The sequence below is a fragment of the Candoia aspera genome, chromosome 10 (genome assembly GCF_035149785.1).
Source record: "Candoia aspera isolate rCanAsp1 chromosome 10, rCanAsp1.hap2, whole genome shotgun sequence".
Classification (NCBI taxonomy): domain Eukaryota; kingdom Metazoa; phylum Chordata; class Lepidosauria; order Squamata; family Boidae; genus Candoia; species Candoia aspera.
In genome coordinates, this window is record NC_086162.1 from 20,427,416 (window position 1) to 20,454,547 (window position 27,132).

A 27,132-nucleotide genomic window follows, 5' to 3' on the forward strand; every position below is an offset into this window, starting at 1 on the left:
GCCTGCCTGTATGTATTTATTTATTTGATTTCTATAGCTGCCCATCTCAGCAAGTGACTCTGGGTGGCTTACAACAATAAAACTATAAAACAATTACAATTAAAACAGTTACAATATAAAATAAATACAAAATAAGTATACATGGCTGCCAAGTGAGCAGCGCATGGATGTTAATACAGCCAAGAGACGGGACCATCCACACGCTCGAGGCCCCAGGCCCGGGCACAAAGCCAGGTCTTCATGGCCTTACAAAAGGCCAGCAGGGTCGGGACATCCTAATTTCTGGAGGGAGGATGTTCCAGAGGGCAGGCGCTACGGAGGAGAAGGCCCGCCTTCTAGTTCCCGCCAACAGACACTCCCTGGCTGACGGGACCCGCAGCATACCCAACCTACTAGATCAAATTGGACGGGCAGAAACAACTGGGAGAAGGCGGTCCCTTAGTTAACCCGGTCCCAAGCCATGAAGGGCTTTAAAGGTGACAACCAGCACCTTGAATTGCACCCAGAAGCACACCCACAACCAATGCAGCTCCCGTAGCAGTGGTGTTACATGTGTCGAGTGCCCGACACCATTTACTATCTGTGCAGCTGCATTCTGCACCAGTTGAAGCTTCTGAATGCTCTTCAAGGGCAGCCCCATGTAGAGCGCATTACAGTAGTCCAGACGGGAGGTCACGAGGGCATGAGTGACTGTGAGCAAAGCCTCTCGGTCTAGGAATGGGCGCAGCTGGCGCACAACCTGAAGGTGTGCAAAGGCCCTCCTAGCCACGGCTGCCACCTGCTCTCCGAGCAGGAGCCGTGAGTCTACGAGGACCCCCAGACTGCGCACTGGGTCCATCTGGGGCAGTGCAACCCCATCCAAGACCAGAGGTGGAAAAACCTGTGGACCAATAATATTTCCAGATAGGCCTCTGAATAGTATGGCAGATGTTACATCCCAACCTAGCCCTGCGCAAGGTATCCGCAAAGGAAATGCTATTATCCTATCATTCCTCAAAAATGTCCAGCATGAAAGGAGGAAAATGCAAGATGTCACCTTAAACCAAGTCAGGCATTTGGTCCATTTGAACCAGATGTTTAACACCACTAGCTCAGTGGCTGTGTTAAACAGAACATGCAAACATGATTACTAAGTTAACCCACATTCTGGATTTGCAGAATATGTGCAATAGCATTATTGCATGATAATATAGCAATATTTGCTAATGAAACCAGCTTGGCTTCACACATCACACCAAGCTCTACATGCACCCAGAAACTAGAGATAAAACAAACCAAGCTTAACATATTTTCAGCTGACCTGATTAGATTAGTCATTTGAACACAGCCATTACTATATACGCCAACCTGGTAGCAGATCCCAGGTTTTAAGCATTAGGTTGTGCAAATCTTCAGAAGATTGCTTTGCTTTGCAGAAGAGAACAGCCACACACATCTCTCCAACTTCTTAGCACCAGAGTGGTATGGATAGACATTATTTATGAAAAGCAGCTTCTGCACATGGGTGGCATATCTGCAGAAGTCACATCCTCCCAGGCAAGACCCTGAGTCAAGGAAGATAACTTTAGCCTCAACACTTCAGAAGAAGGAATGTTTTATCACCTTGGATGATACTGTGCCTTGCACACCCCTATTAAATACAGCTGAACTTTTGCTTCTGTGTATTCATGAATTAGCAAACTGTTCCTCATTGGTAAGAAGAAGGTCCTAATTCAAGTCCCAGCATCTCCTCTGGAGGTGTTTTGCTGGTCAGTATAGAGAAAACAGCTAGTGGAATCAAACATTTGACTTGATGAAAGACCAGTTTTATTTTCTATTGGCCTGAAAAGCAATCACTCTTCTTTCTGAGAAGGCAAAACGAAGAACCTTCAATGGCTGCTTCTCCCAAAAGGTGCATCACAAGAGGACCTTCATCAGCAGGAGCCCAGAGAGAGAGAGGAGGAGACATCCTGTAGGCTGGGACACCTGGCTGGCTGGCCGGCAGTTAACAGAGGTGTTGGCATTATCCATACCAAAGAAGTCCAATTTCCCAGAACATAAAGCATTGCAGATAGGCTCAGTTGTGCAGCCCTGCAGGGTAATGCTCTTTTCTAGATATGAAAAGCATGAAGGAAAGTCACACAGAGCCTGGTGATTATGGCCTAAGAAGTCCATTCATCCCCTTAATGGCTGGTTAACACAACACCCTAATCCAGTGCTTCTCAACCTTGGCAACTTTAAAAAGTCTGGACTTCAACTCCCAGAATTCCCCAGGCAGCATGCCTGGCTGGGGAATTCTGGGAGTTGAAGTCCACACTTCTTAAAGTTGCGAAACACTGCCCTAATCTTTCAACCTGGCTAGCAAAATGCCATTGCTATATTCACAGAACATGCTATACCCAAACCAATAAACCCTATCATAGTCTAACATGATAGCCTGGTACAGATAACAGGATCAAACAATGGTTAGGTCCCCATACCCTCTGAGCCACAAACTAGCCAGCTCTATTTTGGCCTAGAGTTGTGTGTTGTGAGAGCCCAACCAATATTTATTCTACTTTAATAATGGTAAGTAATCATTATTTACTTTACCCTAAAGCTGTACAAAGCAATAGAACCTAAAATGCTGCCTTTGAACCCCTTGGAGGGTCAAAAACAATGTTTTAAAAAGTCCTTCCACTCACTTAAAATGTTGCCAGTCCCTAATTTAGGTGATGTGTGAACCAACAGACTAGGTTTGCTCATGCTGAATCACTAATGATGGTTTATTGAATAAACTTTAATAGTCTGGGCCATACAACAAGCTAGGGTTTACAGTGTTTGGATTTGTTGAGAGGATAATGGCATCATCTGCATAAAGCATCATGGGTTAAAATTATTTTAAAAATGATTTTAAAAATTACCAAAATGGCTAAACCAAAACCTAACAACCCACAATGCTTACGTTCATACATCACGTTGACTGATTTTACTAGGCTTATATATTTGCTCTAGTTATTGAATTAATCTGTTCCCTGAGTTTGCACAACACACAGAGCTGTAAAACAACCATACAGGTGAGGCTCACAAAACACCCTAAGCCACATATACCCACAGAGAAACATAACCGAGGTTAAATGAATCCAGGTTAACAAATCTGTAACTGGGTTAAGTGTGTTGTATGAACACAGTCAATACGTTTTAGGGTGATGCGTGAACCTATTCATAATATAACATCAGAATTACCAGGATATTTATGCTCTGTCAAATCCAGGCAGTGATTTTCAGATCCAGTGCACTGGGCTATCTTCACAGAGCATGGCGCAGACTCGGAATAGCAGGCTGGGCAGTATTTTCCATTGGCTGTCATGTTTATTGGTGGCCCTGAAAAGAAAATGAATCCAATTAATTAAGTCAAAGCGTTTGAGCTCAGTGACCAACAACTCTTGTGACCATTAATTTCGTTAGTTTTCCAGGCAGCTTTATGCATCTCTCATCAACGGTTGCAATAATAGTGCCTCCTGCATTTTTATAGCAGCGTTACACACCTACTTGCTGCTCCAGTGTTGAACATTACCAAGGGACAGAGCTAATGAGTAGCAAGACCCACATTCACTAGGTTGGGATTCATTGCTTCCCTACACAAGGGTGATCTCAAGATCAGAGGGGGGAAAAAAAATAATGATCTCACCGGCCTCAATGACGCCATCAGCTAAAAACGACTTCTCTATTGATTATAGAAGGGAACAGATTCAGGTCTGTGGAGCAAATATTAATAATACAGGGCAGGATAGGCTAAAGCTTCTTCCTCTGGCCCCAGAAATTGATGAAGATGAGAGAGAAAATGTATAGTTGCTTACGTGCATATTTATGTTTCTAGGCATTCATCAAAATGGTTACAGTTCTGGCCCTCCATTGCCAACTTTCCCAACGCTATTGATGCAACTTTCAAAGGGTCCTATAACCACCCAGAAAAAGTTGCTTACCCCTCTTGGAAAGGGCAAAAACATTAAAATCTAATTTGTGATTCAAGGATTGTATCCAAGATAGGAAACTTGTAGCCCTCCAGATCATTCTGAATTACAGTACCCAGCAGCCCCAGCCAACATGGGCCATAGTGGAGAATTCTGGTGGTTGAAGTTCTTGGAGGGCCATGGCAACTTCCCTTCCCTTTGAGTTGATAAACACTGCTGCTTCATCCATGAAAGTTTGGAGTGCAAATAATTTCTTACTCTATTGGATGGACATCGTTGGCAGGGAAAAAGGAAAAAAAGAAGAAGAGACCTACATGGAGGAGAATCTTCTTTGCAATCTTCTCCTATGCAACATAGGATCTTTTTCCTGAGGAACTCTCCATGGCCAAAGGTCACCAAAACAGATGCAGAGGTGCAGTTTTCAGAGAAATAGCAGCCTTTTTCTATAGTTGACATGGTTTTCCCTCCTGCCAAGAGAGAAGATTTCATATTCTGTGATGTTTGGGTCTTCACCTAGCCTAGCAGTGCACAAAAAGAGCTTTTGTGGAACTCCCCTTGTAGCCCAGGACCTCAATGCTCAGCAGTAGGACACTTGCTTGGCTTCAAGAAGGCTCCCAGGTCAGTTATGGGCATCTCCAGGTACAGTTGGAAAGGTTTCAAGTCTGCAACCTTGGAGAGTTATCTCTAAGTGGACCAGCAAAGGAACTCAAGTTGAAGGCAACTTTCTGCGCTTGGATCATGGTCTATTAGGTAACAGGCTTAAATAACTGTTAATATTTGTATGTCTAAATCCCCCAGTAGCCACAGTTCTGTTGGCAATGCTCAAATAAATAAAATGTACTATAGAAAAGATGTAGCTATCTCAAAGCAGAGAAAAAGGAGGGTGCCAGAAAAAGAGTTTCAATATATGCATTTATGGTACTCCTTGCACTGATATTCCACTTTTGCTCTGAGAACTGAAGGAGGTGTGACCTTAATCCACAGTAGTCATGCATGGGAGGTTGGACTGAAAGAAGGACTGGCCGAAAACCAGCCAGTGAACGCCACGGTCAGGCAGGGACCAGAACCTGGTCCCGCTAGTCTCAGTTCAACCCCTTAACCTAATCCCACCCACCAACTGGCATGGGGCGTACTTTCAAGGGGAAAAATAAAAGATTGTAGAGAGTAAAAGTGGGTGAATAGGTCTGTCTGCCTACTGCTGAACCTTTAGCTCACCTTTGGAGGTTTCAGTCAATCCGATGGCACAGATGTCCTCACCAGATTCACACACCTCTTTTCCACTCAGGCAACTATTCCTATTGGCAAAACATGTTTCACATGCCAAGGAGGCACCTGAAAAAGCAAAATGGCCCATCAACCTTGCAGGGCAGATACTTCACCTGTGTTTCCAATTGAAGCGAATATCTGTAGCTCAGGGTTGAACTGTGGAGTGCTTGGTGCTCTCTGGGCCTTGTTGTCTTCTTGCAGACGTTTCATTGCCAGGCTAGGCAACATCTTCAGTGCGAAGAGGGAGGGGGCCTTGCTCTCTGTTTATATACTGTCCAGCTTGTGTTGGTGGAGGCGTTGCTCTCTCCTCGGGAGTTCCTTGATTGGGCTGTTGTTTGCTGCTGGGTTGACTGACTGAGTTAATAGTTCCTTGATTAGGGCATATTGTGCATGACAGGCCAATCAAGGAACTTCCAAGGAGAGAGCAACTTCACCAACACAAGCTGGACAGTATATAAACAGAGAGCAAGGCCCACTCCCTGTTCACACTGATGATGTTGCCTAGCCTGGCAATGAAACGTCTGCAAGAAAACCACAAGGCTCGGAGAGCACCAAGGACTCCACACTTCACCTATGTATCAACTAGGTCCCTTAAAGGCCTTGTGGCTGCATTCATACAACATGCTTATCTTGTGGTTTGGTGGGGTGGGGTGTTTATATGTGTGTCTGGCTTAGCATGTTGTATGAACCCAGACTGCTAGGTTAATTTATGGTTAGATGGATAGTGCAAATTCAAAAAATGGGTTAATTCATTAACCAGGTAAGACAACCAGCTTGATCTTAAGAAATCTGAATTTTTCTTGGACTTGGTTTTCACCTCCCAGGGCAGCATGAAGATTGGAACAAATTTATCAACCAGTAGCTTCAAGCCTTTTTAATATTCTGATAGGTTCCAGCACAGAACTATCATTTAAGCCTCCCCATCCCAGCATCTCATTGCAGCTTGTATCTGTGTAATCTTCTGTCTGTTATATTTTCCATGGAATCAACATCCCACTAAATGGGAGACTGTAGAGGAACCCAAAGTACAGAAACAATGCCAGTTATTTAGATTTTAACTGATTAAATTTGCAAGCTTGAATTACATTAAAAATCTCCATCTGATTATTTCAGCTACTAAAACATGGTTGGGATGACTGTGCACCCCTTCCCAAAAAATGGTCCTGGGCAGATTCTGCACCTTCCAAATATTTTCATTCCATTCTCAGGTTATATTGCAAAATCTCTGAAGTGGGACAACAGCCAGCTTTGTCTGTGCTTGGAAGCTAAGTAGAGCCGGATCTTGGAAAGGGAACTACCAGAAAATCCCAGGATTAAGGGCTCAATATATTCAAGTAGTCATCAAGAGTCAAGCTTGACTTGGAGGTGACTTTTCATTATTGAAATGCTTTTGAAAAGATTATTTAAAAATTTGTATGGAATCCCATCATGCCTGACTGAAATGCAGAGGTGGTGAGGAGCAAAGCAACAGATTAGGACAAATCATTCCTGCAGAAGTCTTGTTATACCTGGCCCTCCAGTAAATAGGGAGTCAATACTCACCAACAGATGGAAGTATTGTTGTTTCTGCATCCTTGGATTCTTGGCTCTGAGGTTTCAGCATCACTTCAACTGGAGTTGATGTGTCAGGAAACTTCTCGTTCCTTGTATTTTTTTGTGTCTCTAAACAAACTAATATAGGATTGGCTTTAGTCACATCTTCAACCATCTGACCTCCTTGGTGGATTGCAAGCATGGACAATTAACCAAGTTCTGGGCATTGCTGGGGCATCTAGTCTGGCCTTCCTTTACATCCAAAAAGAAAGATGGAATTGGAGATGTGCATTGTGCTGGGATTGGGGATGGTTTGGCTCTCCTCTTTCATTTGCTACCTGCTCCCTTCTCAGGTGGGATACTGCCTTGAGTAAGACTGTGGAGGTCTCTCTACAGTCTGCCAGATGTGTATGATCCTCAGGGTTTGCTCCAGTTATGGAAACAATCCCACCTTCCCTTTCCCAAAGTCTCTTTTGTTAAGTCCAATAGTCACCACAGCCACTACTACCAATCTGTGGCTGCAGATGAAATAATTGGGCCAGGCCAACCAAGAAAAGTCTTTACAGTGTTGCCACTGAGTTCATAGTAGAACTTGCATGGCCCTGCTCAATTCCAATGTTCTCTTGGTCTGAGAAAGAAACCGGCTAATACACTGCAAGAAGCCACATGGAAATAATCTGTGCCCAGGATTGTACAGTCCATAGAGCTGTCCCACTTCTATATGTGTGAGGATGTTGTACGATGTCCACTAAGTCAGTGCAAAGATTTAATCTGATGTTTCAATTCAAAACCAATTCCACTGAAAACTCCAAATCAACCCTACTTTCTAAATTGGACCATCAACTTGAACTGAATTGTGCCTCAGACCCACCTTGACTATTCATGTATGCATCCAAACACTCTTTTTTTCCTGAATTGAATCAGTTTATTGAATTGGATTGGCCTGATTCAGTGATTCAGGAGTTGAATCAATTCATCCAAAACTGACCCAATCCAATTACCCTAAGAACTACCCCATTCTGCAAAGAGCCACAATTGCTTCAGCTGAACATAATGGAATCATGGAAAAGGTCTAAAGATTTCAATGTCACCTTCACATGGTGACAAGAGACAACAGATGGATGTCACTCAGCATCTATCTTCTCTTCCATAATCTGCATGGTCTTCGTGTCTCCCGCTCTACTTCGAGTGGGATCCCTCCACATTTTCAGAAATACTAGAGAAAAAAGGGTGTGCTATCTCAATCTCCCCAAAGCTCAGTCTTCTTCAACTTGGTATCCGCCAGCCTTAACATGGTAGACCAGATCGGGAAACTACCTTCACAGAAAGACTAGAACTATACCTGGTTGAGATAGGCTCTAGTGACAGAATCTTGCAAGCCTGCCTGGACTTTGCATTCCCTCCCTCTTACCTCCCAGGGAGTTGTGGGGTGAGCCAGTCTGAGTCTTTTCCTGATACTTTCCCATCCCCCTGGGCTTAACACATGCTTTTTCTGCCTGCTGTTGTCCTAACAGCTTCTGGATGACTTCTTCAAGGTTATCTCCGTGGTTCCCTACAACATGCGGGGATTGCAACATCCAGAGTTCCCCACCCAGCATGAGCTACACTGGATGGGCAACTCTGGAAGGTGCCAAGTTAGAGTAGGCGTACATTGGGAAGGGCTTTAATGATACGAACATTGGATCTGCATATGCCTGCCTTAAGACTTAATAATATAACAGAGGTTTGCCCAGCTGTTGGGGAATTACCAGATGTTTCTTACCTGTCGTAAGAAGTAGAGAAATGGAAAACAATGTCAGAAGAGCATCCATGATGATGACCTTGGAAGATGAAGAATGCAAAGGCTCACTGCAACGGCTCCTGCAGTGGGGCAACTTCTATGTCCTAAAATGTAAACATTCCCAGGAAAAATAGGCATTTATTCTTCTTAAGTAACCAAGGTTTTGCAGAAAACATTTTTTCTAAGCTTTTTTTTTAGGGGGGGTTTTAAAAAAATCCTCTCTTCCTCGGAAAAAGGACAGCACCTTGCAACTCTTTCTCCCAGTCTTCTTTGCTGCTTGTTCTGTGTCAACTACCACACCTTTTCAGAAAGCGCCAGGATTATACCTACCCCCACCTATTTTGTGGGCCAGAAAGAGATTCATGACGACACCCAGTTTTCCTAGGGCTGGGAGAAAAAGAGATTTTTCAGGTATCTTGGGGGGTCATCGTCAGTAATGAAGGTTGCCCCCGTTGCAATTTTAGTGTTTCTCTGAAGCTGCCACGGTTAGGGGCCAAAGGAAATGCACCGGTACCGGGGTCACTACGTTTACACACGCCAGCCCTAGCATTGTGCTGGAGATGGGGTGTGTGTCTTTGTGTCCTCAGATTTGTCCATGCCCCACAAACTGCAGTATTTTTGTGAATGACACACTTAATCCTGCAGAGAAGAGAGTTTCTGTGGGTCATTCTGGCACTTCTTTCGTTTCAAGGCTGCCCTGAGGGACTGTGCGTGTGCCGTGTGTGTGGATGTCCTCTCGTTATAGGCCATTCTGGTGGACGTCAGCCTCCTGTCAAGGGCAGGTACTGGGAGAAAGCAGTTTGCAAAGCTTCCTTGATTATATTATTATTATTATAATTATAATTATAATTATTTTGTTCCTGAGATCAGAAAGGGTGGGCAGCAAAGAAGCTTGCAGAAAGGGTAGAAATATAAGAAGAACCAACAAGAGGAAGAGCTGCACCCCCCCAACACCTCCAAGAATGATCTCAGCTGAAAAAACCCCACCACTGATCACCATCTGCAAGACATGCTCACGCCCTATAAGAATAAGGTACTCCAAAAAGGGAAGAAAATGAGAAATCACAAGACAGATTTTGACAACAGCTAGGGTTTGAATGTATATATGCTGCTAATTAAAAAAAAACAACAGCGGAAAATTCTGTTCCCCTGCAACTAGGCCAGCTGAGAGCCCCAGGGGCAGGTGGCTCATCTGTAGAAAAGATTCTGCCACTTCAGGATGTGGTTCACGGTGATCCGAGGCTTGACGACACCCAAAACCCAACAAACCGCTTCTGGCTCCAGAAATGCATCACGTACCCCCAGATCAGCCTGTTCTGGGGGAGCAGTGAACTTCCCCAAGACAAAATACTTCTTTGATACGGAGCTGAAAGCCAACCACATCAGCTGCAGGAGCTGATCCCAGTTGTTCGAGGGAAGGTTGATGAACCCGGAAGCTTATAAGGATCCCATAACTGGCAAAGCCATGCTATTTAGTTCTATTAATATCACAGATGGATCGGGGGGGGGGGGATAACACCATAGCCCAATCAGTTCTCACTCCAGCTTCCTGCCCATTCCCAGCCTTCAAATACATACCCAAGGTCTCCTTTCTCTCTGCTGATCAACCTACCCCAACAGCCCATTTTACCAGCAAAGGCAGAAAACAAGAAAATCCCTGAAAACCACAGAATTTCACAAACTGCTCTGAGCTGAGCTCAGAGCATTTCCACCCCAGTGTCTCTTTCGCTTTTCCTTTCCTTGTGCCTTTAAGAGCAGCTGAAAGTCTTGGCAGCGGCTGAAGGGTGTTTTTTTTTTCTTTTTTTTTCTCACATGACTTTTATCAGAGCTAGTAGTTTCATCTGTTGCTTTCCTGCATGACAGGCTGCAGATAAAGCCAAAGGGGCAGATCTATAGCGAGTTCTTTAGAAATAACTCTTAATAAAGTGAGGTAGCAGGGAAATTCCAAAGGGCTGTGTTTCGGCAGGCGTAACCAGATTGTTTAGAAACTTGGCATCTTTGTTTGCACAGCTAGCTGAGTTGGGTTACCAATCGAAGCAAATTGGGTTAGTTTTAACTCCGGTTTGTTTTTGTGCCAGGGGCAATTTGGTTTGTTGCATAACTCAGAGTAATCAATTAGGCTACGGTTCAAGGCACTGTGGAAATCCAGAAAAACTTCTGGAGTCCTGTTTAGCATGTGGGAATGACCTTGGGAGACAGGAGGAAGGGCCGCAGCCTAGACAATGGTCTGAGAAGAGATATCTCAACCCACAGAAGGAAAGGGGGTGTGGGAAGCGTCTCAGAAGGGACCCTCCCTAGTTTTCTGGATCTAAAAGTGAAGGAGGGGAGGGGGTAAGGGCTTTCAGAACCTGCAAGATTTTGTTACTTAACCTTACAATATAGGGAGCGTTAGCACTCATGGTTGGTGCTTCTTGTCTGGACTATCTCGAAGGGCCAACAGGTTCTGTAAGGGCAGGAGACACTGGCCTGCTAGCTGGCTGTGCAGAACCACTCCACTTCAAGAGGCCTCTGAGTGAGGAAGGGCTCTCCTTTATATATCCAAAACGGATCTCTGACCACTTCTTTGCAACTCCCCTTTGGGCAGTCTTGCACAATGGCAGCAAAGAACAAGGCCCAGCTGTGGGCCAAAGAGTATGCTTTTGGTAAGGAAGCTTCCTACAGCTTATTCTCCAGCTGCGCCAACAGGACACTGATTTAACTGTGTTGCTTAAACCCAGTTATACATTGCAATGAATGTGCATTGGTCAAAATGGCATTGCACAGGAGCATAGCACTCCACTTGCATGCAGTCCACTTATCATGATTAACTTATCCATTATTTATTCAACCACATTTTCTGGAGCTGAGGAACACAATGAATCATGAATGGAGCAGGGGAGGGGTCCCACAGATGCCCCAGGTTCCTATGGGGATTCCAAATAACTGATTGTGTTTCCCAAAGTGGAAAAAAAAATCTTTCTCTGAAGCAGTGCTTCTCAACCTCAACAACTTTAAGATATGTGGACTTCAACTCCCAGAATTCCCCATGCTGGCTGGGGAGTTCTGGGTGTTGAAGTCCACACATCTTAAAGTTGTTGAGGTTGAGAAGCAATGCTCTAAAGCATAATTAATGACACTTTTTCTGCATTTTGCATAAATATAATTACTCTGATAGGAAATAGTGTGATCTGCATGTAGGTATGAGGTTAATCATCTGCAGAAAATGTCAAAATACTTTCTAAGAGCTTGTTGGATGAAATTCTTCTGCCAATAATTGATGCACTACAGTAAAGAACTGCCCAGAGTCCCCCCTTTTGGGGGAGATGGGTGGTGATAGAAATTTGAACCATAAATGGAAGAAAGAAAGAAACTTAATCTAACACCCTGTTCCCCCCTTTCTGGAAGAGCTCTAGATTATGGAAATTAGTTTCTGTATGAGAGACTGACAGGAAGGACTGCATTTGATAGGAAATGGGAGGAACTTTTTATTATTTGCACACGGCCCTGAAGGGTATGTAAGTGAGATTCAGTCCTTCTGTCCTGAGGACTTTGGATACCTTGGGCGGAGATCAATCCCAGTGTGGGCTGATGTCTTTGTGAATTACTCCTTCTAGAAAAGCAAGTATGCATTTGTGTGCACCCCTTCCCCTCTCTGGGTTTAGCTACTGTAACTTTTCTATTCCTCGCTTTTAAATTCTGATCACTTTTCCATTTCTGTTGATCATTCTATAAAGTAGCCTTCAGTTCCATTTTCCTTTGCACTGAAGAGTAAGTGCATTGGGCTCAGGATTCTGTGAATTGCTGAAAACTCTGGCCCAGGGATTTGGAGCGGTGTCTAGAGGAGTTGTTGGCTGTGTCTGGCTGGGGAGGAGAACATCTGGAGAGCTTCTCCCTCTCCCTACTGGCTTTTCATCCCTGCCCCTTTTTTTGTACATTGGTCCAGTCATATTGGTGATCCAATGATTAAAGGCACCAGTTGTAAAGATATGTGGGAATGACCTTGGGAGACAGGGCTATGAGACACAACGAGGGGAACCGTCAGAGAAAAGGCAGCTTAGCCCTCAATAGGAATGTGCATGGGACAAGGAGCTCAGAAGAGACCCTCCCTAGTTTTGGGGCAAAAAGGGGATGGGGGAGTAAAGTACTTTCAGACTTGCAACATTGATGTCAGCCTTTTATCTGATGGTTCCCTTGGTTGTGCCTCGTTGCCCTGTCTCCCAAGGTCATTCCCACATACCTTAGAGATGACCTTGGGGAAACTATGCAAGGGCAGTTAGCAAAACATGATTTAAGCCCAGGAGAGGGAGAGAAAATTAGAAAGAAGCTTAAAGTGATTCTCCCTTAACTGTCTTGGGTACAAGAGGGAGGGAGGGAGGGAAAACGCCATCAGGCTTCCAAGATCCAGTTACCAGAGCTTTGTAGGTATGAGGGCTTAGCAGAAAGACATGGAATTCTCCACTTTTGTTTCCTTTCAAAAGGCACCCTCCCTCCCCTGCCCCCCTTCTTCTTCTCAAGGGGGTGGCCAGACAGCCATTTCTCAGGGATGCCGTAATGTGAGCCTCAGGTTGGGCAGGGCAGGGCAGGGCAGGGCAAAATTATGGATGCAGGAGAGATTTGCCCCCCTACTACTGAAATGGCCTCCAATTCCTAGGCTTGGGGAATTATCAGATGTTGCTTACCAGTTGTAAGAAGAAGAGAAACAGAAAACCATGTCAGAAGAGCATCCATGATGATGACCTTTGAAGACGAAGAATGCAATGGCTCACAGCAACTGTTTCTGCATTGGGCGACTTCTGTGTCCAAAAATGTAAACATTCCCAGGAAAAATAGGCATTTATTCTCCTGAAGAAACCAACATTTTGCAGAAAACATTTTTAAAGCTTTTTTGGTGTGTGTGTGTGTGTGTGTGAAAAATCCTCTCTTCCTCCCAGAAAAAGGACAGCAACTTGCAACTCTTTCTCCCAGACTCTGGGTACTTTGGGCAGAGATCAATCCCAGTGTGCGTTGATATCCTTGAGAACTGCTCCTTTTAGGAAAGCAAGCATATCTTGATGTACACCATTCTGCTTGGCTGGGGAATTCCAGGAGTTGAAGTCCACAGGTCTTAAAGTTGCCAAGTTTGAGAAATCCTGTCCTACAGTGTCTGCCATTTGCAAAAAAACCAAAACTGAAGGCAGTCCAAAGCTACTTTCTTTTTCTTGTAAAGCACTTGTTTTCACCACTGGCATCCCTAGGAAACTGAGACTGGATAGGAAATGTTTTATTTGCACACGGCCCTTAAGGGTATGTAAGTGAGATTCAGTCCTTCTGTCCTGAGGACTCTGGATACCTTGGGCAGAGATCAATCCCAGTGTGGGCTGATGTCTTTGTGAATTACTCCTGCTAGAAAAGCAAGTATGCATTTGTGTGCACCCCTTCCCCTCTCTGGGTTTAGCTACTGTAGCTTTTGCATTCCTTGCTTTTAAATTCTGATCACTTTTCCATTTCTGTTGATCGTTCTATAAAGTAGCCTTCAATGCCATTTTCCTTTGCACTGAAGAGTAAGTGCATTGGGCCCAGGAATCTCTGAACTGCTGAAAACTTCTCAGGGATAAGGAAATGCACCCTCTTTTCTGGAAGCAAACATGAATCAGCCGGAGAAGCAGCAAACTTTTTTCCCCAGCATTTAATGATGCCTTCCTCAGGTTTACACTGGACCTCTGGCTGGACTTTGGTGTACTGTAGTTAATAACTGGATGGGGTTATGTTTGTGCCGGACAGTGATTTTATGGATAAGAAAGGAAGACAATAGAATATGTAGCAAAGGAAAGAACCAATGAATAAGGCTGCTATTTCTGCAGTGCAGCAGAAGTGCCAGGAGCAGCTGTTCTCGGGGCCTGAGGGTCCTGGCAGCAAATGCAAAGGCTGAGAGGAGGTTCCTGAGTCCTGTGGGAGAAGGCTGAGAGGAGCCTCTTTCTGCAACAGCGGCCAAAGGGTCTCTCAGGTAGGATAGCCCCAGCATGGGTGGCAGGGAATCTGAAGCCGGCTTGCTCCAGACTGGGCCTTGTGGCATGAGAGACACCGCCAGGCCTAAGGCTCTTCCCATGAACAAGGGGTCCCCTAAGCTGGGTAGTGCTTGATCTGGCTGGGGAGAACTGGCCCAGAGTCCTGTAGAGAACCGCAGAGATGACCTGGGAAAATTATGCTACAGCAGTCAGCAAAACACGATCTAAGCCCAGGAGAGGGAGAGAACATTAGAAAGAAGCTTCAAGTGATTCCCCCTTAACTGCCTTGGGTACAAGAGGGAGGGAGGGAGGGAGGGAGGGAAAACACCATCAGGCTTCCATGATTCAGTTACTAGAGCTTTATAGGCATGAAAGATTAGCAGAAAGACATGGAATTCTCCACTTTTGTTTCCTTTCAAAAGGCACCCTCCCTCCCCTGCCCTCTTGGTATTGTTTGTTTGTTTTTTATTTGTTTATAATTGATTATGTGCCATCAAGGAATTTTTGCCATCCTAGTGAACACATAGATAGATTTTCTCCATGACAATCTATCCCTAACCTGTTCTTTCAAGTCTCCCAATGGTACTCTCTTCCCCACCGTAACCGAGTCTGTCTACCTTGCTGCTGGTCCTCCTCTTTCCTTCCACCTTTCCCCGCATCAGAGCCTTCTCCAGAGAGCTGGGTCTTCACATCATGTGTCCGAAGTAGGACAGTCTGAGCCTGGTCATTTGTGCCTTGAGTGAGAACTCTGGGTTGACTTGTTTGATGATCCTTTGGTTTGTTTTCTTGGCTGTCCACGGTATTCTCAGGTGTCTTCTCCAACCCCAAAATTCAAAGTGCCAGACATAGTTGAGAAACTTCCCAGTCTCTCTTTTCCTTTCCAGATAACCTGCGCAGAACAAAGAGCAACTATGGGCAATATAGCTCTAAAGGATTATGTACAGACAGAATTTGAAGACTTAAGGAGAGATTTGAATGAAGGCAGTATCCCCAAAGTGGCAGCTGATTATCAAGAATGTTTAAATCAAATGCAAAATCTGCCACTTCATATTGCAGTTACCGGACAGGCAGGTGCCGGTAAATCATCCTTTGTCAACGCCTTCCGTGGTGTAAGTGATGATGATGAAGAGGCAGCCAAGGTCGCAGTAGGAGAAGGAACGAACATGCCAATGGCATACCCTCACCCCTCTTTTCCTAATATAAAAATATGGGACCTGCCGGGGATCGGAACATGTGGTTTTAAAGCAGCAGAATATCTGAAGAAGGTCCAGTTTGAAAGATATGATGTCTTTATCGTTGTCACCGCTGACCGCTTCACTGAAAACGATGCTTTGCTGGCAAAGGAAATACAAAGAATGAGAAAGAAGTTTTACTACGTGCGTACCAAAGTAGATGTCAGTATCGACGGTGAAAGGAGGAGAAGGAATTTCAATTTGGAGGAAACCCTGGGGACCATGAGGAAATATTGTGAAGGAAGTTGGAGACGGGTAGGTGAGCTTCCTGCAAGAGTATTTCTGATATCCAAGTGGCAGGTACACATGTATGATTTCCCTCTCCTGCAAGAGAGAATGGCCGCTGAACTTCCTGACCACAAGAAGCATATTTTAACACTGGCTGTGCAGATTTTCTCAGAAGAGAATTTGATGATGAAAAAAGCTGAAATGAAATCTTATATAAAGAAGGTAGCATGGGTATCTTGTGCTTGTGGAGCACTGCCTGTTCCAGGTAGCTCTATAGCTTGTGATGTTGCCATTCTGCTGGATGCCCTGAAATGTTTCCGCAAGGTATTCGGCTTAGACGAGAGGTCCCTCCATTTTCTGGCCCTTCAGACAGGAAAAGGTTTTACAGAGCTGAGGTCAGCTATCCAGGAAAGCCCATTAGCCGATACAATCAGTATAGATTTTGTAACTTCTCTCTTGCTGAGGTCTGCTGTTTATGTATCGGTGGCGGGTGTGGAACTGCTGCTTTATTCTATACCTCTTCTGGGGAGTCTGTTTGGGGGAGCGAGTTCATTTGCTACCACGTATTATTTTCTGAACGACTATCTTGAGAAAGCTGTGGAAGATGCCCGAAGAGTTCACAAAATGTTTCTTAAGTGATCAGAGCCCCAGCGAAAGATCCAAGGCACACCCCATCCCTTGAAGGAGGCAGCCAAGCATTTCATCCAAATGAGAGCAGGAGGTCGGGAAGAATAATATCTTTCAATGCCTTATTAGAATTCCTTGCTCCAATTAGCTATTTTCTTTCTTCTTTTAATAATTCTCCGATTGAAGAATGTGCTTGATCACCCTAAGGGCAAATAAGTATCTCTGTCTGCAGATGTTTCCATGAGGGCTGATTCAACGTGCTTCATCTTGTTAAATGCTGCAAATAATAAGCAGAATCTGAGCTGTTTGGAGGCCATACTTCCAGTGCGGAAATCAGAAATTAAATATTGATCTACATTGCTTTTAGGGGTGCTTTTTTCTTTTTTTCCCACTCTCTTTTTTCTTTTCTATTTTTACAATTGTAAATAACAACACACAGACACATAAAGACACACATACAAACTTACATACATACATACATATTTGAGCTTAATAGGAAAACATATATTGAAAACAACGCAATGTACTCTACTGGGTGTCTCTTAGTAATGTTATATTGAGCATTAATTGTATAACTTCAGTAATTATCTGTCCATCTATTGATACTATATATTTTTTGGAAATATATCTCTTGTTTAAATAAAAAGAATTTTGAAGAAAGCTTCCAAAGCAGGACTCAGCTAAGGCAACTGAAGGGGGAACAACTACAGCTACAGCTTTCAAAAGCTACTGGAATTTATCCACTGTAACATTTGTCAACTCATTTACGAAGTAGGAAGGCAGGGTTGGTGGGGTTGTGAAGAACGACGTCTGGGTGTCCCTTGGCTGACCACAGGAGATGCAAGGGCTCTCTCAAGGCAGGGGGAATAAGACTGTTCTACGGACAGGCCCTCCCCCCATCTGTGGTAGTAAAATCTGGCCAGAGATCACTGATTCTCAGTGAACCAATTATTCCTATTTTTGAAGACATCAATTTTGTACGGCACACCTATCTTTTTTAAAACATGCCCCCTCCTTTCAAAAAAGCAGAAATATTTGGACCTGTCTCTTCTGATAGTTGTGGCTCTCCCTTCCCTTAATGTATTGTGGATTGCTGGCAGCCACACAGAAGTTCTCCATTCCCAACATATACAAATTGCTATCCTTTTCCTATAGCCAATTTGTTGAGTTGCTTGATGGGAGAGTTGTAATTACGGCCATCTTCAACTGTTTGGTCCCCCCGTCACCCAATTTCTCCGGCTTCCCTTTCCTGTCTTCAAAAGAGTCCGATATTCATCTGATGTTCTGCAGATGTTCAGGGGCAGGTAACAGGGGCCTGGCCTAGCCTCCCCAAGTTTCAGCTTCCCTGAGGGAAATTCAGGATCTAGGCATGAAAAGTTGCATTTTCAAAAGCCAATGTCCATTCCTGAGCTCCCTTTATTTGATCCTTCGCTAGATGTATTCCTCTGGGAAAGAGTCAATTCTGTCCTTTCTTTCAGCCCGTTGGCCCCTTGACCACTTTTTTGAGGGAGACAAACTCTCTATCGTCTCAATGTCTGGCAAGTCTTCAGGTTCTTCTGAAGGGGGGCGACCAGACAGCCATTTTTCAGGGATGCTGTAATGTGAGCCTCAGGTTGGGCAGGGCAGGAGAGGTAAAAATTATTGATGCAGGAGCAAGAAAAATTATCAACGCAGGAGAGATTTGCCCACCTGCTACTGAAATGGCCTCCAATTCCTAGGCTTTTGCAAAGCTCTGCCAGAGGGCAGAGCTCCTTTTCCAGAGGATGGTACCCAGAGCAGGCCATGGCATCAGCCCTGGCAGGATGGCTGAGCAGGCCTATTTCATGATCCCTTCTATGTCTTGCAGGGCCTTGGGGGAGGCAGAGGCCAGTGGTGGGCCAGGCTGCTGAGCGAGGGTGGTTAGCTCCTTTGGCTTGGAAACACCTTTTCTGTTCCTCTTCAATTCCACCCTGCAGCCTCAGCCGTCCCTCTCCCATCTGGCTCCCGGCTGTTTCTCAAGCCAGCTTCCAGACGTTCAGGCTGGATTGCAGCGGGTTGGCAAGGGGGTCAGGCTGGTGCTCAGGGTGTACCAGGAAGACTGCAGCCCAGATTGGCTGTTCCCAGGCTTCTTGCCTCCCTTGTCACTGGCGGGCTCCTGGTGAAGCCAATTTAGTCGCCTGCTAGAACCACTGAAATGGAGCAGAGCTTAACACAGCTGAGAAGCTGGCACAGAAAAGGAGTTACCTTAAAATAGCTTCAATGAGCAAGCCAGAGAAACACAGGTTATTGCTCTTACACATTCAGCCTTCCCGAGCATAAAGAATCACACGCTTAGACACATTAGGTTGAGATAAGTAAAAGGAATTTCTTCCTGACTTTAATGTTGCTTCTGCTGCATCCATCTTGGTGGAAAAGATGAGGTTCCTGTGTTCTTCTTTCCTTTCTACATACTTAGTTTTGCCCTAACCTCTCAGCCCGACAGCTGCCAAGAGCTGCATGGAAAAAAGGGCAATTCCAGGCCCCCCACATGGTGCCCAGAATGGAGGAGAGCAGCACACATCCTGTGCTTTCTTCTGGTGGAGAAGAAGGAAGAGAGGGAAAGGAAGTGGGAGTGGCAACAAACAGCTTCCTCAGAGTTGCATTGTGGGACAACTCAATTTGCATGTTAATGAGGCATGCTGGATTTGCCAGGACTTCCAACACCTGGATGGACCTGTCTACCGGTGCCTGGAAGGGACTCTGCCCTCCCCCTAGTCCCCATGGCCTTCCTGTGTTTTCCCAGATGTTTGCACGCATGCTGTGTATATTTGTGGATAATCCAAGAAGTTTAGGTGCCAAAATACACCAAAAAATTGGGTTGAGTTTGTCCATGGATGGGCTTATCTACAAAGATATATGGTAATATTTTTTTAAGTACCTGTATATCCCATATATACTTGTGTATATATGCACCTGTGGGAAAAACGCTAGGAGGAGGAGGAGGAGGAGGAGGAGGAGGATTCCCCATCCGTGAATAAGCAGTCCCTCAAATTTGTAATAAATATACCATGAAAAATGTGGGTCGGCTTATCTATGGGCAGACTTTTCCTGATATTTGGGTTAAAAATCCAAGGGTCTTCTTATCCGTGGATGGGCTTATCCACAAGTATATGTGGTAGATGCTTTCACACGCAGGCCGCTTCCCACCTCATCTCCTCCGACACTAGCACAGACCTCCCTATTTTGTTTCTTCCCCCTCATGGACCTGTGTAGCTGCAATGCTACAAGAATCAGAGCAACGGAGAGCAGGCGGTTCTCTCGTTCCTACGTTCCCTTGTAGGTCCATGGCAGCTTTTTGGCAAGGAAGAACCGATAGTCCAGCTGCACAGAAAGCAAGGGGCAACATTCCTATGTTGCAGCTTAAAAAATAATACAGGGAGGGGAGGGCTTGCTGCACTGTGGGTAAGTGAGGGGGGGACATGCTTCACTCAGCCTGGGCAGAAACGGACTGGTACCCCTGGGAGATGTGAGGCTGAATGCAGCGTGAGCTCCTAGGGCTGAGGGTGGTCCGTGGACGAAACAGGCCACTGTTGATGGATCAGTCCAAAGATATAAAACCCAGCAAATGCTGATCAAGAGAGAATGGAGCAGCCCAGCAGCCTAGGATGAAATGGCTGCCCAGGGCAGTGACCAGCCACTGGGAGGGGGCACATGCCAGGCAGTGCAGCCAATCAGAGCCTTGGACGGGAATGGGTGGAACAAACCCTCTATCCAGTGTTTTTCAACGATGGCAACTTGAAGATCTGTGGACTTCAACTCCCAGAATTCCCCAGCCAGCATGCTGGGGGTTGAAATCCATGCATGCTGGCTGGGGAATTCCGGGAGTTGAAGTCCACACATTTTCAAGTTGCCAAGTTTGAGAAACACTGTCCCACAGTGTCTGCTATTTCTAAGAAACCGAAACCTAAGGCAGTCCAAAGCTACTTTCTTTTTCTTGTAAATCAGCCCTTTTCACCGCTGGCATCTGTAGGAAACCACGCTGTTGTTTTCCCTCTCCTTGGGTGGTTCTCTTTTGCTCTGGTACTTCCTGATCTGTCAAGGGCTGAATGCCAGGACTTCCTGTTGGATTAAACGTGAGCCCCGTGGGCCTCTTGCGCCCCATAGTTTCTTTAAGAGGGAGTATTTTGAGGGGACGTGGGCAGCCCTAAGCGGGGGTGGGGGAGGGCTGGAGCCCCTTGTCTGTGGGAGCTCTGCCAGCGGCCTCTTGTGCCAGGAAGGCCTGGGCGGGTGGCTGGGGCGTTTCACCCGGGACAGCCCGGAGCAGAGCGGGCTTCCAGGTCCCCCCATACCTTGAGCTCAGCCTTGACCCTCCGTCCCCCGCCCCGCTTAAGAACGGGCTACTGTGTCGGAATGTGAGGGCGACCTGGGGCCACGGAGGGAAGAGATGCTGCCCGGGGAACGACCAGTGAAAAGGAAGGGGAGTCCGAGCCGTCTAGGAAAGAAACCGAGGAAAGACCCTCCCTGCCCACGCAAGGGATGGAGCGGGCGGGCGGGAGAGGCGCGCTGTCCGACCTGCGAGAATGCCATCAGCCCTTCCAGGTACCCCAGGCAGGAAACGCGGCTGGACGAACTAATCCTGCCCGGCAGGAACCGGCTTTGTGCGAAGGGGCGAAGCCAGCCGAAGCAGCCCGTTCGCACGAATGGCCGGGGCTTCCGCAGGAACCGGCTTCGCGGAAGAGGGAGCCAGGCGACGGCCGGGTGAACCGGGGCGGCGGAGGGCAGGCGGCGGGGGACTCGGGGGTGGCGAGGGCGGCTGCGGCCGGGACTGGGCCGGGGTGGCTGCGGCTTCCCGAGGCGTGGCAGTTGTTGTCGGGTGTCGGTGAAGGCTGGCTGCCACCCAAAACGTCGTGGCGTGTCACCTTACACATGTGTGTCACAGGTTCGCCAGCACTGCTCTAGATTGTGGGAATGAGTTCCTTTGTGAGAGACTGATAGGCAGGACTGCCTGGGGCTGGCAATGGGAGGAACGTTTCATTACTATCCAAGAAGTGCTGCACACGCAGCTTTTGCATTCCTTGCTTTTATATTCTGTCACTTTCCCATTTCTGTTGATTGTTCTATAAAGTAGCCTTCAATGCCATTTGCTTTTGCACTGAAGAGGAAGTGCATTGGGCCCAGGAATCTGTGAATTGCTGAAAACTCTTCCAGGATAAAGAAATGCACACGCCCTTCACCCTCTTTTATGGAAGCAAAGATATGGTGGGTGGCTCTGGGAAATCAGCCAGAGAAGCAGCAAAGTTTTCCTCCCTGCTTTTCATGATGCCTTCCTCAGGTTTACACTGGATCTTTGGCTGGACTTTGGTGTAGTTAATAACCGGATGGGGTCACGTTTGTGCCAGACAGTAATTTTATGGATAAGGAAGGAAGGACGACAATAGAATACATAGCAAAGGAAAGAAGAAGGGCCCAGGGATTTGGAGCGGTGTCAAGAAGAGGTGTTGGCTGTGTCTGGCTGGGGAGGAGAACATCTGGAAAGCTTCTCCCTCTCCCCATTGGCTTTTCATCCCCCCCCCATATGTTTGGACATTGGTCCAGTCATATTGGTGATGCAATGATTACAGGCACCACTTGTAATGATATGTGGGAATGGCCTTGGGAGACAGGGCAATGAGATACAACGAGGGGAACAGTGAAGATCAAAGGCAGCTTAGCCCTCAGCAGGAATGTGGGCTGGGCAAGAGGCTGAGAAGGGACCCTCCCTAGTTTTTGAGTAGAAAGGGGACGAGGGCAGTGAAGTACTTTCAGACATGCATGGTTAATGTCAGCCTTACAAGGTAGTCCAGGCAGGAAACACGAAGAGATGAGCTAACTCTACTTTTTGTAAAGTTACATTAACAGAATGCATTTTGGTTTACCTTAATTGCCTAAGAACCAGAATGGCTTCAGAAGGTGAGGAGACCTTACTGGGGACCATCGCTGATTTGGTAGGCATGGGGGAGGAACAGAGAATGGCATTCTTCCCTTCCATTTTCTTTTAAAAGCCACATTGCCCCCTCCTTCCCAGTTATACTGCCAGACACAACTCAGAAACATCCCAATGTCTCTTTTCCTTTCCAGATAACCTGCGCAGAACAAAGAGCGACTATGGGCAATATAGCTCCAAAGGATTATGTACAGACAGAATTTGAAGACTCAAAGAGAGATTTGAATGAAGGCAGTATCCCCAAAGTGGCGGCTGAATATCAAGAACATTTAAGTAAAATGCAAAATCTGCCACTTCATATTGCAGTTACTGGAAAGGCAGGTGCTGGTAAATCATCCTTTGTCAACGCCTTCCGGGGTATAAATGATAACGAGGAGGAGGCAGCCGAGGTCGGGCTAGCAGAAGAAATGACAAAGCCAACGGCATATCCTCACCCCTCTTTTCCGAATATAAAAATATGGGACCTACCAGGGATCGGAACGTGTAATTCTGAGGCAGCGGAATATCTGGAGAAGGTCCAGTTTGAAAGATATGATGTCTTTATCATTGTCACCGCTGACCGCTTCACTGAAAACGATGCTTTGCTGGCAAAGGAAATACGAAGAATGAGAAAGAAGTTTTACTACGTGCGTACCAAAGTAGATGTCAGCATCGAAGCTGAAAGGAGGAGAAGGAATTTCAATATGGAGGAAACCCTGGAGACCATGAGGAAATATTGTGAAGATAATTTGAAAGCGGAAGGCAAGCTTTCTGCCAGAGTATTTCTGATATCCAACCGGCAGATACACATGTATGATTTCCCTCTCCTGCAAGAGACAATGGCCGCTGAACTTCCTGACCACAAGAAGCATATTTTAACACTGGCTGTGCAGATTTTCTCAGAAGAGAATTTGATGGTGAAAAAAGCTCAAATGAGATCATATATAAGGAAGTTGGCATGGGTATCTTGTGCTTGTGGAGCACTGCCTGTTCCAGGTCTCTCTATTGCTTGTGATGTTGCCATCTTGCTGAGTGCCCGGAAATGTTTCCGCAAGGTATTCGGCTTAGACGAGAGGTCCCTCTGTTTTCTGTCACTTCAGACAGGAAAAGATTTTACAGAGCTGAGGTCAGCTATCCAGAAAACCCGATTAGCCGATACAATCAATGCACGTTTGGTACTTTCTCTCCTGACGAAGTCTGGCCTTTGGGTAATGGTGTCGTCTGTGAAAATTCTGGGGACTCTCTTTGGCGGAGCGAGTTCATTTGCTACCACGTATTATTTTCTGAACAACTTTCTTGAGAAATCTGTGGAAGATGCCCGAAATGTTCCAGCAAAGCTTCTTAAGTGATCAGAGCCCCAGCGAAGATTGAAGGCACAACCTATCAACAGCCAAGCATTTCATCCAGATCAGAGCAGGGGGTGGGGAAGAATAATATCTTTCAATGCCTTATTAGAATTCCTTGCTCCAAGTAGCTGTTTTCTTTCTTCTCTTAATAATTCTCCGATCGAAGAATCTGCTTGATCATCAAAAGGGCAAATATGTATCTCTGCTTGCAGATGTTTCCATGGGAAGTCAGAAATTAAATCTTTATCTATTTTATTTTGAGGGATGCTTTTCGCTTTTTTATTTGTAAGAATTATAAATAATAAAGTAGTGGTGTTTTTGCTATTAAGCTCAAAAATACATGTTTCTTTTTTTAGGTATAATTTAAAAAACTCAATGTACTCTGCTTGTTATGTGTTACTAATGTTATACTGAGCATTATTTGTATAACTTCAGTAATTATCTGTCCATCTATTGATGTTGTTGTTTATTCATTTAGTCGCTTCCGACTCTTCGTGACTTCATGGACCAGCCCACGCCAGAGCTTCCTGTCGGTCGTCAACACCCCCAGCTCCCCCAGGGACGGGTCCGTCACCTCTAGAATATCATCCATCCACCTTGCCCTTGGTCGGCCCCTCTTCCTTTTGCCCTCCACTCTCCCTAGCATCAGCATCTTCTCCAGGCTGTCCTGTCTTCTCATTATGTGGCCAAAGTACTTCAGTTTTGCCTTTAATATCATTCCCTCAAGTGAGCAGTCTGGCTTGATTTCCTGGAGGATGGACTGGTTGGATCTTCTGGCAGTCCAAGGCACTCTCAGAATTTTCCTCCAACACGACAGTTCAAAAGCATCTATCTTCCTTCTCTCAGCCTTCCTTATGTTCCAGCTCTCGCAGCCATATGTTACTACGGGGAACACCATTGCTTTAACTATGTGGACCTTTGTTGTCAGTGTGATGTCTCTGCTCTTAACTATTTATCGAGATTTGCCATTGCTCTTCTCCCAAGGATTAAGCGTCTTCTGATTTCCTGACTGCAGTCAGCATCTGCAGTAATCTTCGCACCTAGGATTACAAAGTCTTTCACTGCCTCTATGTTTTCTCCCTCTATTTGCCAGTTATCAATCAAGCTGGTTGCCATAATCTTGTTTTTTTTGAGGTTTAGCTGCAAGCCAGCTTTTGCACTTTCTTCTTTCACCTTCATCATAAGGTTCCTCAGTTCCTCTTCGCTTTCAGCCATCAAAGTGGTATCATCTGCATATCTGAGATTGTTAATGTTTCTTCCAGCGATTTTCACTCCAGTCTTGCATTCCTCAAGCCCAGCATGTCGCATGATATGTTCTGCGTACAAGTTGAATAGGTAGGGTGAGAGTATACAGCCCTGCCATACTCCTTTCCCAATCTTAAACCAGTCCGTTGTTCCGTGGTCTGTTCTTACTGTGGCTACTTGGTCATTATACAGATTCTTCAGGAGGCAGACAAGATGACTTGGTATCCCCATACCACTAAGAACTTGCCACAATTTGTTATGGTCCACACAGTCAAAGTCTTTAGAATAGTCAATAAAACAGAAATAGATGTTTTTCTGAAACTCCCTGGCTTTTTCCATTATCCAGCAGATATTGGCAATTTGGTCCCTAGTTCCTCTGCCTTTTCTAAACCCAGCTTGTACATCTGGCAATTCTCGCTCCATGAATTGCTGAAGTCTACCTTGCAGGATCTTGAGCATTACCTTACTGGCATGTGAAATGAGTGCCACTGTTCGATAGTTTGAACATTCTTTAGTGTTTCCCTTTTTTGGTATGGGGATATAAGTTGATTTTTTCCAGTCTGATGGCCATTCTTGTGTTTTCCAAATTTGCTGGCATATAGCATGCATTACCTTGACAGCATCATCTTGCAAGATTTTGAACAGTTCAGCTGGGATGCCGTTGTCTCCTGTTGCCTTGTTATTAGCAATGCTTCTTAAGGCCCATTCAACCTCACTCTTCAGGATGTCTGGCTCTAGCTCACTGACCACACCATCAAAGCTATCCCCGATATTGTTATCCTTCCTATACAGGTCTTCTGTATATTCTTGCCACCTTTTCTTGATCTCTTCTTCTTCTGTTAGGTCCTTGCCATCTTTGTTTTTGATTATACCCATTTTTGCCTGGAATTTACCTCCAATGTTTCTAATTTTCTGGAAGAGGTCTCTTGTCCTTCCTATTCTATTGTGTTCTTCCACTTCCGTGCATTGCTTGTTTAAAAATAATTCCTTATCTCTTCTGGCTAACCTCTGGAATTTTGCATTTAATTGGGCATATCTCCCCCTATCACTGTTGCCTTTTGCTTTCCGTCTTTCTTGGGCTACTTATAGTGTCTCAGCAGACAGCCATTTTGCCTTCTTGGTTTTCTCTTTCTTTGGGATGTATTTTGTTGCCGCCTCCTGAACAATGTTGCGAACTTCTGTTCATAGTTCTTCTGGGAGCCTATCTAGTAAGTCCAGTCCCTTAAATCGATTCTTCACCTCCACTGCATATGCCTTAGGAATATTAGTGAGCTCATACCTAGCTGATCTGTGGGTCTCCCCTAATCTCTTTAGTCTGATCCTAAATTGTGCAAGAAGTTCGTGATCGGAACTACAGTCAGCTCCAGGTCTTGTTTTTACCGATTGTATAGATGTCTGCCACCTTTGGCTGCAAAGGATGTAGTCAATCTGATTTCGGTGTTGTCCATCTGGTGAAGTCCATGTATAAAGCCGTCTCTTAGTTTGTTGGAAGAGAGAGTTTGTTATGCACATTGAGTTGTCTTGGCAAAATTCTATCAGCCTATGTCCTGCTTGGGTTTGTTCTCCCAGGCCATGCTTACCTGTAATTCCAGGTGTCATTTGACTGCCCACCTTAGCATTCCAGTCTCCCGTGATGAAAATAACATCTCTTTTAGGCGTGTTGTCCAGTAGGTGCTGCAGATCCTCATAGAACTGCTCTACTTCAGCTTCTTCAGCATCTGTGGTTGGGGCGTATATTTGGATCACTGTGACGTTAGATGGCTTGCCCTGAATTCGAATTGAGATCATTCTGTCATTTTTTGGATTGTATCCAAGCACTGCTTTAGCCACTTTACTATTAATTATGAAGGCTACTCCATTTCTTCTGTGGTCCTCTTGTCCACAGTAGTAGACCTGGTGGTCATTTGATGTGAAGTGGCCCATTCCAGTCCATTTCAGTTCACTGACGCCCAAAATGTCTATCTTTAATCTTGACATCTCACCAATAAGCACATCCAATTTGCCTTTGCTCATAGACCTTACATTCCAGGTTCCAATGGTGTGTTGATCCTTAGAACATC

The 27,132-nt window shown here is 45.4% G+C and overlaps 3 protein-coding genes across 5 annotated transcripts; 2 read left to right on the forward strand and 1 right to left on the reverse strand.

The window, feature by feature from the left end:
• Positions 1-1,577: 1,577 nt before the first annotated feature.
• Positions 1,578-10,302, reverse strand: LOC134503347 (phospholipase A2 inhibitor and Ly6/PLAUR domain-containing protein-like). 2 transcript variants are annotated; one of them, XM_063312125.1, is made up of 7 exons: positions 10,090-10,302; positions 8,494-8,615; positions 6,741-6,869; positions 5,148-5,264; positions 4,247-4,399; positions 3,205-3,342; positions 1,578-2,090 (listed from the first exon to the last, which is right to left on the reverse strand). In XM_063312125.1, exons 2-7 carry the CDS (start codon positions 8,540-8,542, stop codon positions 1,897-1,899), a joined length of 780 nt encoding a protein of 259 aa, XP_063168195.1. In that variant the 5' UTR covers positions 8,543-8,615; positions 10,090-10,302; the 3' UTR covers positions 1,578-1,896. The 2 variants fall into 2 exon arrangements, with proteins under 2 accessions (XP_063168195.1, XP_063168196.1); XM_063312126.1 differs by lacking the exon at positions 6,741-6,869.
• Positions 10,303-12,043: 1,741 nt separating this feature from the next.
• On the forward strand, positions 12,044-16,896 carry LOC134503192 (interferon-inducible GTPase 5-like). 2 transcript variants are annotated; one of them, XM_063311867.1, is made up of 2 exons: positions 12,044-12,112; positions 15,359-16,896. In XM_063311867.1, the coding sequence occupies exon 2, from the start codon at positions 15,386-15,388 to the stop codon at positions 16,571-16,573; it is 1,188 nt and encodes a 395-aa protein (XP_063167937.1). In that variant the 5' UTR covers positions 12,044-12,112; positions 15,359-15,385; the 3' UTR covers positions 16,574-16,896. The 2 variants fall into 2 exon arrangements, with proteins under 2 accessions (XP_063167937.1, XP_063167936.1); XM_063311866.1 differs by lacking the exon at positions 12,044-12,112 and adding an exon at positions 13,762-13,884.
• A 5,680-nt stretch (positions 16,897-22,576) lies between these two features.
• LOC134503193 (interferon-inducible GTPase 5-like) lies at positions 22,577-24,275 on the forward strand. Its single transcript, XM_063311868.1, has one exon. It carries the CDS (start codon positions 22,664-22,666, stop codon positions 23,828-23,830), a length of 1,167 nt encoding a protein of 388 aa, XP_063167938.1. The 5' UTR covers positions 22,577-22,663; the 3' UTR covers positions 23,831-24,275.
• The last annotated feature ends 2,857 nt before the right edge of the window (positions 24,276-27,132 follow it).

Coding starts and splice junctions, on each gene's coding strand:
- LOC134503347 (XM_063312125.1), bottom strand. CDS start 8,542: ATGGATGCTCTTCTGACATTGTTTTCCATTTCTCTACTTCTTACGACA. Junction 6,870..8,493: donor TTCTCTACTTCTTACGACAG/GTAAGAAACATC, acceptor ATCCTATATTAG/TTTGTTTAGAGACACAAAAA. Junction 3,343..4,246: donor CAAAGAAGATTCTCCTCCAT/GTAGGTCTCTTC, acceptor TTTTCTTTTCAG/GGCCACCAATAAACATGACA.
- LOC134503192 (XM_063311867.1), top strand. CDS start 15,386: ATGGGCAATATAGCTCTAAAGGATTATGTACAGACAGAATTTGAAGAC.
- LOC134503193 (XM_063311868.1), top strand. CDS start 22,664: ATGGGCAATATAGCTCCAAAGGATTATGTACAGACAGAATTTGAAGAC.